This window comes from Gymnoscopelus microlampas (assembly GCF_963454915.1).
Source record: "Gymnoscopelus microlampas genome assembly, chromosome: 15".
Taxonomy (NCBI): domain Eukaryota; kingdom Metazoa; phylum Chordata; class Actinopteri; order Myctophiformes; family Myctophidae; genus Gymnoscopelus; species Gymnoscopelus microlampas.
In genome coordinates, this window is record NC_139952.1 from 12850333 (window position 1) to 12865116 (window position 14784).

The following is a 14784-nucleotide window of genomic DNA, read 5'->3' on the forward strand; positions in this document are numbered from 1 at the left end:
TGACGTGACGCGCACGTCGCTGAACACCTACACTGCAAGTCACACAATGGACAATTGATATGCATCTAGGCTTATTCCTATGTTAATTCGCTAGGTGTGAGTCGGGAGCCTTTGAAAACTTTGTTGAGGTGCGAATTTAAAGTAGTTTTAAATCTATGCGTGTGCCTGTGTGTGCTTCTGGTCAAATAAGTTCCGGCACGGCGTGCAAGGCCGTCCAGCGAGCATTGCACCCCTGGTCCCGGGGGAGACTTATTATTAAATTATGTTTGGGGCCCCGAGGTAAAAGGTCTGGGAACCATTGGCCGACTGCATGTGCGCTGCATGGGGTCAGGGTGTGTGTGCATACATTACACACATTTCACAAACATTTAAGGAATGAGAGTGTTATGGAAACGCCTTTATAATCTATATAAATCTGTATAACTATGATACAGACCTTATGTCTTTACAATGGATGCACTAGTATGATGTACTTACAAGTAAATAAATACTAAGGCCCATCATATGATTTCTCAGACTAGCAAAAAGTATGTTAAACAGTTGAATGATCGTCATGTATGGCCCTACATTTTGGGTGCATTCGCTCTCTCACTGTGGTCTGAGTGTAACAGACACCCTCATCCTCACCTCCATACAACAATAAATGAGATTCTGGGCTGAAACCGAACAGGAAGGGTTGAGTAAGATACTTGTAATTAATTCCACGTGACGTAACTGATTAGGCTTACTTATCATCACTAACCACTACTATTCACAGGAATATTCTGTGCCAATGACTGCAAACACAGGTCCATTTTTACACTTCCAGAATGAACGTTTAGCCACGTTTTCAAGACTGTCTTTCTTCACTTACTGTAGGTTCATTGTAAAGAACTAACCTGATGAGCAATTTTATTCATCTTACTGTAAACCTTTTTTAAATGTATTTGTCTTTCTTGTTGGTATTTGGCAGAAACAGGCAGGGCTAACTGTGCAGACACCATTGAAAGGTAGCCTACTAGGTGAAGCTTAGTTACTGCCTATGGCTTGGAACACTGGCATAAGGACGGTCACATGCTATCTCCACTCAGGGGTATGCTGGCACATGCTTGTTACTGGTTGCATTTGGATGACTTCAGCACGGACGCACGCGTGCACAGCACACACAAACAGACAACACATGGTGCACTCAAGCATGGAGGCACGCGCATACACACACACACACACACACACACACACACACACACACACACACACACACACACACACACACACACACACACACACACACACACACACACACACACACACACACACACACACACACACACACACACACACACACACACACACACACACACACACACACACACACACACACACACACACACACAGTATGCCAGATAGCATATTCTGTGTGAGGCTCCATCTCTGGCAGACGCTATTCAAAGCAACTTGCAGTGCAGTGATTATAGTACAGGTTCTTAGTGCCGAGATTAGCTATTAAAAGACTTACTGTTCATTCTCAACAGTATTGAAGGAGTAATTTACAATGGCAATTTGGCAATAAAAAAATGACACCTTTGTGTGCCTCAGTCAAAAGCATGCAAAGTGAATTAACCCATTAAGACCTGAGGCTGATTCTACAAAATGTCTTCTAAATCCTATTACTATGTCAGTGGTTCTCAAACTTTTTCATGTCAAGGACCGCAAAATGTATACATATTTGGCCACGGAAAATATTTTGTTCCAGGGACCCCCCCAGAAGCAAAGATTTGAGTTACAAATGTTCGCTTGAAAAAATATAAATTCAAATATTTGCAAAAAAAAAAATCACGATTCCTCAAAAATGACACTGATGATGCTTCTCCCGGTCTTAAAGGGTTAAGTGGAATTGCTATTTCCAGTTCCCAGCCGGGGAATTAGACCCATAGTTTTGGTGCATCAACAAAGCACACGTGTGTGTGTGTGTGTGTGTGCGCGCCGCAGACACATACAGAGACGCGCACATGCATACACACACACACACGCACACACACTCACAGGCTCTCAGCACCAGTACCCTGACCATAGGGAGTTTGTGCTGAGCTGGTTTGGGGACGTCAGGCTGAATCAATGTGAGGACAGCTGACTGGACATGGCTATTCATCTGCCAAAGAAAAGAGGTAGAAAAGAGAGCGAGAGAGTGAGAGGGGATTCTGAAAGAAAACGGAGCGAGAGCCCCCCCCCCGGAGCAACATGTTTGGATATCTGCATCTCGTTGCAGATCCCTCTGCAGGGCTTTTCAGTGTTTGTAGGGATGAGAGCTGACAAGGTGGGGAAGATGTGGTTCGGCAAATTATAGGAGCATACAAAGGGGGGGGGAAATGGAATGCTTAGGGCATTTTTTACATAAGATTAATACTATTATCAAACACAGCACCAAGCAAACACAAACATTACGCAAAGTGTGTCGTGGTATTTTCTGATCGGTTGGTTATAAACCACAGTAACGCAAGACAGTGGTGGAAAAAGTACTTGCGTGTTTTACGTAAGTAAAAGTATCAATACTACAATGTGGAAATACTCTGTTACGAGTAAAAGTCCGGAATTCAAAATTGACTCGAGTAAAAGTACAAAAGTATTGGTATCAAAATGTACTTTAAGTACCAAAAGTAGAAAGTGCTCTTATGCAGAAATGTCACCATTTCAAGGTTTCAAATGTATTAAAATCTTTTGAAAATAGCCAATCTACAAGCTCACAATGCGTCGCATCGCGACGCATTGTGAGCTTGTAGATCGGCTATTTTCAAATGGCCAAAATGAATATAGGGCTGAAGGGGTTAATGTATGATTTGTAGTAATAATCCAAATCTACAAAGTAACTAGTAACTAAAGTTTTCAAATAATTGTAGTGCAGTAAAAGTACAATATTTGCCTCTGAGATGTAGTGGAGTAGAAGTAAAAGTACTGAAAACTGGAAATACTCAAGTAAAGTAAAAGACACCTCAAAATGTTACTTAAGTGCAGTACTTGAGTAAATGTACTTAGTTACTTTACCCCACCGAACACAGGCTGTGTCACAGGGCTGCTCGCACTAACTAAACACCCGAAGCACATACTGTAGGAAGTCGCCGCAACTCCATTCGGATGGCCCTCTCTTTATTCCCATCTGTTGCCCTCGGCTCTCTGACTTTATCCCCATTGTGTTAACTCATTATGTTCGCCTTAACCTTAACCCCTTAATTGCCACCCTCCAGTTTCTCCTGTACAAGCCTCCCCCCTCCCATTCGAGACGGCGTGCCACACAGCCCATGCACTAATCTGATGGCGTCTGCCTTACCAAACACCTGCCATCTCTGGAATAAAAACTCTGCTCGCTCCTCCCATTATTTATTTTTTTAGCACCCATTCTGGGCCTTAGTGGAAGCATGCACTGCTAGCGGGGCATGCATGACATACAGTGCTGCGCGTAGTACAAACGTATTGCTATGTGTACATACCGCACGCAAACACAGATACAGATAATAGATGCAGTGACACAGACACACCCCACACTCCTAGGAAATCATTCCAAAGTCAGTGGTGAAAAGTAACTCAAGTACATTTACTCAAGTTACTGTGCTTAAGTACACATTTGAGGATTTGTTTACTTTACTGGAGCAATTTGAATTTTCAGTACTTTTACTTCTACTCCACTACCATTATTTGAAAACTTTAGTTACTAGTTACGTTGTAGATTTTGATTATTATTACAAAACATACAGTAACCACCTCAGAACTATATACATTTTGGCCATTTGAAAATAGCCAATCTACAAGCTCACAATGCGTTGCGATGCGACGCATTGTGAGCTTGTAGATCTGCTATTTTCAAAAGATTTTTATACATTTGAAAACTTGAAATGGGACATTCTGTATAATGAGTACTTTTACTTTTGATACTTTAAGTACATTTTAATGCCACTACTTTTGTACTTTTACTCAAGTACATGTTGAATTCCAGACTTTTACTTGTAACAGTATTTCTACATTGCAGTATTGATACTTTTACTTAAGTAAAAAAATGAAGTACTTTTTTCCACCACTGTTCCAAAGTCAGTCAACCTCTCTCTCTATCTCTATCATTTCTGCAGATGTGTGCACACTGCGTTTTCCCCTTCGCATTCAAAGACCCAACTCCTCTCATTGGACAGACGAGAGTTGTCCTTTGTGTCCTCAACCTTGGGCCAGACATATATTCCAAGACGCTGACACGTAGGCCTGGGCCTCTTTACTCCAACAATAACTATCTCGGCCCCCCAGTGAGGGGTGGAGGGCCAGACATGAGGCGATGTGACAGTTCTGGTGCGGCCGACACAATAGCCATTTTTTTTCCTCCTGTGGCTGCCTGCCTGGGCTATAGAGCATGGTGCACTCTCCCTCACTATTGAAGCTTTACAAATGGCCGTGTTTTATACATTTTAATCATACCGTTTTTGCTATCCTTCTTTTTAGGTTCTTCTAACCATGAGAACTTGGAGGAATTTGTAATTGTTACTGGCGGACATACATTTTAAAGCCACAGTATGTTACAATCTATTGCAATACAACAGTAAGGCTAGTCATTTCACTTAATACATATTACTTCTTGCAAATGCATAGTGACAGAATCGGCACTAGTATGTGTGTGTGTGTTTGTGTATTTGTAAGATGAAGTTAGTTGATAATGGAATATTGATCGTTGAATTAGGGTAGACCCGGACCCTGGGGGCTGAGCCTGATTGGGCAGGAATGAATACATCTCTTCATGCTCCACCTCACACACTCAATTTAGGCATAGAGAGAGAAGCAAGGACACTCGTGTGGAGACACACTCACCCACGCTCTAATGCGTACGGACAGTCATCGCTCATCCAGCAAAGGACAATGGCTATTCTAGATGCTTTGTAATACAATTGTACAATCTATCTCTCACTCTCTCTCTCTCTCGTTTCTTACAACGTCAAATACATTACATTGCCTAAGCAATATATGAAGTCAATATTAGACACATGCTTTGTAGTGAAAACGAGCTGGAATCACCGGGAAATATGCACAACATGGGCAACTGAAGCTTAAAGCAACAAATACATTGATTTGCTTGTAGATAGTAATACTTTGATAGCTTTTACAAGTGATCTTAAATGCTCACATTGCATTCATGTTGGTGTTCCCATCAAAAGTGGGAGAAAAGAAGAGAACTCAATACTTAAGAGAAATGTCCAGAACATGTTGTGAAACAGCACTTGTTTTTCCTGGTCCCATGAGCAAGCTTAAATCTCTCTCTCTCTCCCTCCCTCTCTCTCTCTCTCTCTCTCTCTCTCTCTCTCTCTCTCTCTCTCTCTCTCTCTCTCTCTCTCTCTCTGTGTTGAGGTTGGAGGTGGGGGGAATTTGAGCAGTCAGCACTCTGAACAGTCATGACCTTAATAAAAACGTGAAAACTACTCACTGTCTGTACAACAGGGTGCCAATATTTCACCACTTTAGCAGTTGAAAAGCTTGACTTTCAGATTTAAAGTGATATTTATGGGTTAAAACGAAAAAATATATTTTTTTGTTAAAAAGTTAAAGCTTGATAGTAATAATTTGTGTCTGTGCAGTATCAGTCCCTCCAACTACTTTAAATACCACTTACCTTACTTACTACCTAGAATACTACTTTAAACGACCTAAAATAGCAGATCTACAAGCTTACACGGTATTGTGCTGCAATGCGTTGTGAGCTTATAGATTATGTTATTTCTGCTATTTGTCGCACGACAAAGTATGTAGGGCTTAAGAGCCCTGTATGCCCCCAAGTCACCAATTTAATTCAATCAGGAAAGAGAACCCATTTATCAGCTTCGGTTTTATATTGTTCCAAATCCAATTTTGTCTGCTCATTTATTTGTTTCATCACTTCCAATTTCACCTGTTTATCCTGGTATCCTGTATGAGTTCTCTCTCCTGATTGGATAAAATCAGGAGAGAGAACCTGGAGAGACAGGGAGACCCCTGTTACTGAGCAAACACTGTGTAACTAATTACTATGGGACTATAGAGCTATTTAACACACAACAACCTTTTACGTTTCTCAATCAACTTCACCACTAACTGCATAAATCCCAGGAAAACCTGGTCTGATTTCATTGCATGCTATTTATTTTGATTAGGTACCATTAAGTACTTTAATATGGTGTTCCAACTGGAGATAGGGCATTCAACTGCATTCCTTGTTGATTGAATTAGGAACACATTATGTTTCTCTTCAATAGTGAATGTTTCCTATGGGATGGATGCAACCCTAGACTGAACATGTTAACTTCTAAACCTTCTGCTTCACAGAATTGTTTCACTGAACCAGTTGTGATGTTGTCTTGGTGTCTTAAGGCTTGTACAGGAGTTGTTGAAATGTGCTATGCAAACGAACTTGCCTTGTTAAAGTAATTTTGATTACTGATCCGGTTTTCTGTCTGTTTCTGTCTTCCAGATTTTCTGGTCAAGCACGAACAACAGCATGATACACGGACACCAGGATGGACGCTAAAGCCGTTTCTAACTCCCTCTTGTTTCCTGTTTTGAGAACTTGATGACATTTAATACGCAGTCGTTGCAAAATTAAGGATTCATTGCACACACCTGTGCTATTTGAGCTACCCGCACTCTGGCCCTAACAATGGAGGGAGACCAGAAGGAGGGCGTGTCGGAGAAAAGCACAGCTGTCGAGAAGACTGAGACCGAGGACGATGACACGCCTGGCCATGTGTGTCGAGTGTGCGGCCGCAGCTTCCCTCTCCTCAGCTCCCTGTCCCAGCACATGAGGAGGCACACGCGGGAGAAGCCGTACAAATGCCCGTACTGCGAACACAGGACGGCCCAGAAGGGCAGTTTGAAGGCTCACATCCGAAGCCATAAGCTGGGCCTGCTCTCTCAGAGCTTGGCCGACAAGGAGGGGGATGGGGAGCGCGGGCAGAAAGACGACGCCGAGACCCTCGACGGCTCTCCCGAACGCGTCGAGCGCACGTCGGACAAGGGCCGCCAGGTCAACGGGAAGGTGGCGAGGAAAGGGCCCAAGAAAAAAGCCAAGTCCAGAGATGCGGAGGCTGCCGCGGAGGAGGAGACATCGACTAATACGGATCAAACATCGCAGCAGGTGAAGGAGGAGGCGAAATCGGGGCCCTTTCCCTGTAGTCAATGTAGCCAGGTTTTCCCGAAGGCGTTGCTCCTGAAAGCACACATGAAGAGACACAGGGGACCCCAGGACCACGGCTGCCGGATCTGCGGTCGGCGCTTTCGCCAAGCCTGGTTCCTGCAGAGCCATATGCGCATCCACAAGGCCAAGGCCCAGCTCAGGAGCAGCAAGGACGGCGGGTTGCCGGCGACCATCAACGGGGTTCCCCAGGACCCTGCGTCCCTGACGAACGAAGACTGCATCTATGAGCTGTGCGCCGGATGCGGGAACTTTTTCCACGACCGCAAGGCCCTGCGGACACACGAGCGGTCGCACAAACAAAACCACGGCCGCCCTCAGAGCGAGCCACAGGAAGATTCGGACGACGCGGAGATTGCTAAGACGCATTTCTTAGACGGCTTAAATCTCACGCGCGTCACATCTGGGGAAACCCCCGAGGAGGGGAGGAGCCAGGGCGGACGTATACCTCAGCTGGACCCGGTTTGTAGTTACCAGGCCTGGCAGCTGGTTACCAGGGGGCGAGTAGCGGAAGTCACAGAGAAATACCTGGGGTGGGAGGAGAGACTTACGGATGCCGAGGCGGCGTACGACAAGGACGAGGGCGAGTACGTGCCGCTGAAGCAGGAGAAGAAGAGGAAGCAGAGCGATGCTTCTAGTTGCAACGTCAAGAAGAAGAAGGGCGGTGTAACCGCAAACCACGACCGCGCGTCAAACAGCTTGGCTCACAGCATTGGCGGCAACAGAGGGATACTCAACCGCAACAGCGACCGCATCCTGTTTAACGGCCTTGGACATGCCTTTTACGGGGCGCTGCAGAAGCAGACGGTTAAAGACGGTTCGTCTGCCACCAAACCAGTGAACAGTATCAGGAATAACACCAAGGAAGGTGAGACTCGCATAGCAGTGGTGGTAAAAGTACTCACAAATCTTACTTAAATAAAAGTATCAATACTGCAATGTAGAAAGTCTCTGTTACAAGTAAAAGTCCACCTTTCTAAATGTACTTGAGTAAAAGTACAAAAGTATTGGCATCAAAATATACTTAAAGTACCAAAAGTAAAAGTACTAAGTGCAGAATGTCGCATTTCACATGTTTCATTAAAATGACATTTTTTAAATCTTTTGAAAATAGCAGATCTACAAGCTTGTGCAATCTCGCTCGTGTAGAGCTTGTCGATCGGATATTTTCAAATAGTCAAAGTTTAAATAGGGCTGGTTAATGCTTATTTTGTAATAATAATCTGGTGAAGAACAACCTCTTTTTGCTCTATATTGAATAGTGTGTAAATACATTCAAATTCTAGTGTGAATTAACACAAAGGGAGGGGGGGACCTCTTGTGGTTTGTGCGTGAAATTACATCTTGACAGCAGTTGAGGTTTGGATATACATATGTTAGGAGAGACAAATGAAGACTTACTTTATTCATTGTTTTGTTTTGTGTTGTTTTTTACTTGAAATGAATCAGGTAGCAGCCTAATATTTAAGAATGCAAATAATGTAACCCCTTTTTTCTCTTTCTTTAAGGATTACTAGTTTTATAAGTAGAGCTCTTAAATGACTCATAATTTCAAGAGACACCGTGTATTCTGGAATAAATATCAGAAAATATCTCAAGTATCTTTTTTTTTTTACCTGAAATTAGACCTGTTGCAATCTGTTTAGGAACCCTCACTGATATTTGTGAGAGGAGAATATTTTCAAATCTCAATTCTCTTTTGTTTTTGTTTTGTTTGCCATCGAACACAAAAAGATCTATGCATTCATGAGGCTTGAACACATATATTCCAAGTTACAAAGGCTTGCTTATGATCACTAGCACACAAAAATAATGCTGGATAGTTTGTGATAGTTGTACTATACACATAACTACAGTATGTTTTTGGGAAAACCTGGCTACACATATACTCGCAAGTCATAGCGAGCTTGCACAGCAAGTGAACGGGGTGAAAGACAGAAAATGAAAAGTTTCAGCAACATAAATAAAGAGATTATCATTATTTCAATCTCCAGCTGCATATTCTCATAACAGTTTTGCCTCGCACCAAATTCCATTGTTCACTCTCCTCTATCCCACAGATGGAAAGAACCAGGACGTCATGGGCCCCCCCCACAGCAAACAGACCACCCTTTTGGATAACCTTAGCCAAAACAATTCCAAAGCCTCATACATGGACTACCTCAGGAACAGGAGCGCCCTGCTCAGCCCGCCACACTGGAATCCATACACGGGTCCTGCTGGCCAGGAGAGGGCGGCGTCGAGCACTAGAACGGAAAAATCAAAGGGCACCAAGGTCAAGGGGCAGGGAGATGCCGCCGTTGAGTCCGCTAATCTACTGAACTTGTCAGCGTTATCCGAAGGTCAGGGAGACGGCACCGGTGATCATTCGGCGAAAGCGGCTGGTCTTGTGAGACACCAGTGCCCGTACTGTTCTCACACTACCAATTACCCAGAGGTGCTCTGGATTCATCAGCGGGTATCGCACAAAGTGGATGGCGGTAGTTCCCTGGCACCCAAGTGGGCACCGAGCCCTATCGGCTTCAAGGGACCAAGGACTAGCGGGGCCCTTTGGCGACGCACGGGGCCGCCGCCTTTCCTCGAGGGCAAGGATTGCCCGGCGCTGCCTGGTCCCAAAAGTCAGCGCACGCAGCCTCCGTGTTCCACATCTCACAGCAGCAGCAGCAGCAGTAGTAGCAGCAAGCGCTCTGCTACTAAGGCTCACACGGGTGCATCTACGAACAAGTCAAAGCTCACCGCTCAATCAAAGGACTCGCAGTCCGTGTACAGCTCCTCGTCCAGTGGAAGAACAGCACCACTACCTCAAAAGAAGAAATACGCGGAACAAAATCGACCGACGGAGACGGGTAGCAAAGGCACCAATGCGCAAGTCACTTCGTCGAGCAGTCGGGCGCACGGCAAGAGCGCTCCAAACACCCAATCGGCAAGCAGCGCTAGCAGCCCCAAGCACAGAGGCAACAGAGTTGCTGTGGAAGGGAACCTGGTTCCACAGGAAGGCCTGGGCTTCATGTTGGCCAGGAATTACGGCAGGACTCCGTTTCACGGGACGGCGGATCGAAGCCATCGCCACCCCCATGGCCAGACGCGTGACTCTCCCGCAGTTCCTAAGGGTCATGATGTCTGGTCTGCAATGAACATGTGGGGGATGCACGGGGGCCGAGCATACTTAGATCCAGTCCTTTTTGCTCAGGGAAAGAGTGAGTCAGCTGGAGAAATGCCAATGGACATTGATATTTTGAGTCTCTTGAAAAACTACAGTCCCCGTGACCTGGCTGCTCTGTACCAACACTGGGGGTTCGTCGATCCCAGGTTTGATCCACAAGGTAAGGTCGAGCTCATTTTGTTTGGTGTTTTATTCTTATTTTATAGTACCTGTAATCCCAATCTTTTATTGCTGCATACGTATGCTTGAACAGGAAAAGCCGGCTGACAGTAATTTATTTTCTGTAGATCATTTATAAAAACAAGGAAAACCTAAAGAGAATTATTGATCAATGTGCATTTAAACTTCAATATAATGCTTCACCTCATTTGTACAGCAATGTTGCAGCTGAATGGAAATTTTGGAAGTGAAGTCCATTCCTCCTCTGAAGCTTCCAAACAGGTAAACAGTTTTTTGTGTTTGAACTCCTCCAACTACCAACTGTTAATATAAATGGAGAGTTTCCTCACCTTCCAATGTATTAATTCATGTAGCATTATGCTGTTATGCACGCAATATGGGCCACAGCTGGGGCGCCCGTTGGCCTACCGGTCCAGGTGCATACCACATATAGGCTCTAACAGCGCGTCGCGGGTTCGAATTTCGATCCCGACGACCTTTGCTGTGTGTCACTCCCCATCTCTCTCTCCCTGTTTCCTGTCCTATTTTCACTGTAATACTATCAATAAAGGCAGAAAAGCCCCAAGAAAATATCTTATAAAAAACAAAAAGATAGGCCACGGCTATGGCTTTCTGTACCCTACTATACTGCCATGGATATTCTTAGTGTGGCCACCAAAACATGTGTCCAATATATTGGACAGGTAGGCAGGTTAACAGGAAGGCACAGACAAATCAAATCCAATATAGATAGTGTGTATGATAAAAAAAAAACTTTGTGTCATCACAAAGTATAAACACCATATGATAATGTGTAAATATAAAACCATAAAGAAAGAACACACACACACACACACACACACACACACACACACACACACACACACACACACACACACACACACACACACACACACACACACACACACACACACACACACACAGTGTCCTATCTAACCCATATTCTTCATAATTGTCTTGTGCAGGTGGACAGCCACTCCACTTCATCCTCAGGGTCTCTCCAGAAAGGAATGTGAAGACACAGTCCTGTAAATGCATGCTTCTGTTGTACAAAGGAGTCAGCCATAACTACTTGAGGACAGAGGCACTCGGTGATGCACGACTTATGCAAAGCAATGAGCCGGACATTTTGTAATTCCACGAAACCTAGAGGGTTCTTGGACTTAAGACTATGCTACTGTTTCCACTAAGCAGTGTTCCATTGTTTGTTAAATGTGGAGCTACATGTTGCATATTGCAACACACACACTGGTGGGTGTTTGTCTGAAGCACTGGTTTGAACCGGACCGGTTTGGATGGGTCGCGAGCAAATATCCCTTTATTTTTTGTTCTCCCGGCATTTCGTTTTTAATTATTGTTATTTCAAAGGATTTTTCAAAAATGTCCAAAATAATTCAACTTTTTTCAAATTAATTCTATAAATTAGAAAAAGAAGTAGCGAAGATAGCAGTTCTACAAGTTCACAACGTGTCGTGTCGTGAGCTTGTAGATCGGCTATTTTCACCAGTTTGGGTCCCGTAGAGACTACAAATTTCTCTTTTCGGTCTCCGACTAAAAGAATTAGGAACCACTGGTCTAAAGGAATATAGGCAGAGCTTTTCAGCCTCACTATGATAGTTGGAAGAAGGACTGGCCTATGTGAGAACTTCACAGTAAATCAGTGAGCAATTTGACTATAGAAATGGTTTTGTTGTCCATACTTGTTGTCCATGAGACATGCAGAGTCGAGCCTATTTCGTCTAAGCTAGCTGAAGAAGTCACATTATATATATTTTTTGTACAATATGAAAAATCAAATCAAACGAATTTGGATACCATCGAAAATAATCCGAAATCAGTTCAAACACATGGTCAGACTCAGTTGTTATAGTAGTCTACCTTTCACTCCACTTTTATTTGAATGTTTGCTGTTTGTTTGCATATCACCACATTTTCGCTACAGTATGTTTATTTTTTTCCTCATCTTTGCGAAAGTTAATTTGAGCCTGTATAGCTGTGAAATATTTGTTTGGTTTAGGGTGCTTAACGCATCCAGAATCTGTGATGAAGGGGTAGAATATAAATGACTTGTGGTATGTTTTTGCATTTTTGTTCTGGGCCCTAATGGTTTTGGGTTGTGGAGAATGAGATAGCAGTGAAGTTAACTTCGTCCATGGCTCTCAGCGATCATTTTGATAAACAAGGCCTATATTTAAAGTACCATGTATTGTGCCAAGGCCACATTTATCTGAAGTCCACAAATTTAAAACATTTAAAACAATAATGATAATCTGATAGCCAATAGGTTATGAATGAATAATGATATTTGGAATATTCCCTCCCGTTTTTTGGAACTATTTAAGACTATTGAAGATAATTTCACTGCCTTTCTGCCCTCAAAAGTTACAAAGCATCTTGAGATGGTGATGGAGAACTTGAAAGATTTATAAACATACATTCTAATGTTAATGATATCATCACAAATAGCATGTCCTAGTTTTATTTAACTCATTAAGACCGGGAAAGGATCTGTCATTTTAGATTTTAACCACTTTAAACATTATCTTCAGACATGCAAACTTGTAGCTTTTCAGCTACAATAGCCAATAGGGCAATTGTGTGACACCTGACCGAAAAAAACAACAACATGTTGTCACCTTTTTCACCTCGGGGCTGTTTGCACGCCTGTATCTTATACTTTGGCTATTCAAAAATAGCAGATAATACAAGCTCATAGCGCGGCACCGAATGCCACGTTATGAGCTTGTAGATCTGCAAAAAAAATTGAAATCATGCAAATCTTTGAATATATATATTTTTAAAGCGAACATTTGTAACTCAAATCTTTGCTTCTGGGGATTCTAAAGTCTGCTAAACAGTTTTCTGGAAAAAAAAACGTTTGTTGCTAAATCAGTGGTTCTCAAACTTTTTAATCTACAAGCTCATAGTAAGCTTGTAGATCTGCTATTTTTGAATAGCCATAGTATAAAAATAATGCTTAAAGTGGTTACACCGATGCGTTCCCGGTTTGAATGGGCTAAAAATGGCCATTTCATAAGATTGGTCCCACTGTGGTTCACCTGCAGTGCAGTAAGAGTTCACTGCTTGACTGAAGTGCACCTGAACATCATTCATTGCTAGTTCACAGTAATACTGTACACTCTACTGCAGTGGTTCTCAAAGTGGGGTCCGGGGACCCTCAGAGTTCCTTCACAGGGTTCCAAATGGACCAAAGGGTGTTCAAAAAGAATGGACCTCTACCCTTACAGGTCCATTTGGTTCCATTTGTACACTCTCAGAGTTATATGGGTCTTTGAAATTAGAACGTTTGAGGAGGTCTTGCCAGGGAAGAAGCAGATCTTTGGCAGTGTGACATTCTGGCCATTGAATTGATACATAAATACCAAGTATACAAGTTCACCAATGTGGGAGTCAATAATCACTAATGAAACTAGGAAAGGCAAAAGCAATTGATGAAACAAGGAAAGGAAAACAATAGAAAAAGCTGTGGAAACAAATTGGTTCAGGTACATGTTTTTCTTCCATTCTTGGCTATTACATTATACATGGCATGTGTCATAACCCGCTATATGAAGAATGAATGTGGGGTTTAAAAGTTTTTCTTTTAGATTTTAATGCACTCCTCCTTGCACATCCAATTATTGTAATAAAAAAAGGAATGCTATTGCGATGGTGTGACACAAATCATCGATTTTTAGAAAGTAATAGCAACATACCAATCCCATCATTATCCTTAGTGGTTAGAAGATGTAGAACACAGTCACACATTCGCAATCCACTGATATGTCAGGGAAACTCTTTCATTTGCAAAGACTGTAAAGGTAGTTAACATTTTGAAATTCCTTTTGTAGATAGATTTTTTTTTAAATGTATTTTATGTTTATGTGTTATATAATGTTTTATGTTCAATATGTTGCTGTTTTACTACCACTCATTTAATGCATTTGCCTCCCAATGGAAAATGGCCTATGCACTTGTACCAGTTACAATACTGTAGCTGAGTACAAGAGAGAAGCCATCAATTCAATTCAGAAAGTCACATGGGAGATACAGTAAATTCCATTATTTATTATTTAAGTATTGATTTCAATTGTTTTTCAACCGTTTGTGTGTAAAACAATGTTTTTGTATTGTAAAACATAGTTTTATTTTATTGTTGTTTTTTTTCTCTCCAGGAGTGGGAACTCTGCACTTGACATTTCTAGGAATATTGTAGGAAATGTACATAAAATGTGAACTTTTCCGATACTTACATGCATATACCCATTTTACC

General features: G+C 42.6%; 1 protein-coding gene across 1 annotated transcript; it reads left to right on the forward strand.

Annotated features, from left to right (window-relative positions):
- Positions 1 to 6634: 6634 nt before the first annotated feature.
- LOC311061661 (zinc finger protein 516-like) lies at positions 6635 to 11527 on the forward strand (the record flags this gene model as incomplete). The annotated part of the gene is made up of 4 exons (XM_084080351.1): positions 6635 to 8036; positions 9229 to 10491; positions 10708 to 10772; positions 11477 to 11527. The coding sequence occupies 4 exons, from the start codon at positions 6635 to 6637 to the stop codon at positions 11525 to 11527; spliced, it is 2781 nt and encodes a 926-aa protein (XP_083936477.1).
- Positions 11528 to 14784: the final 3257 nt, after the last annotated feature.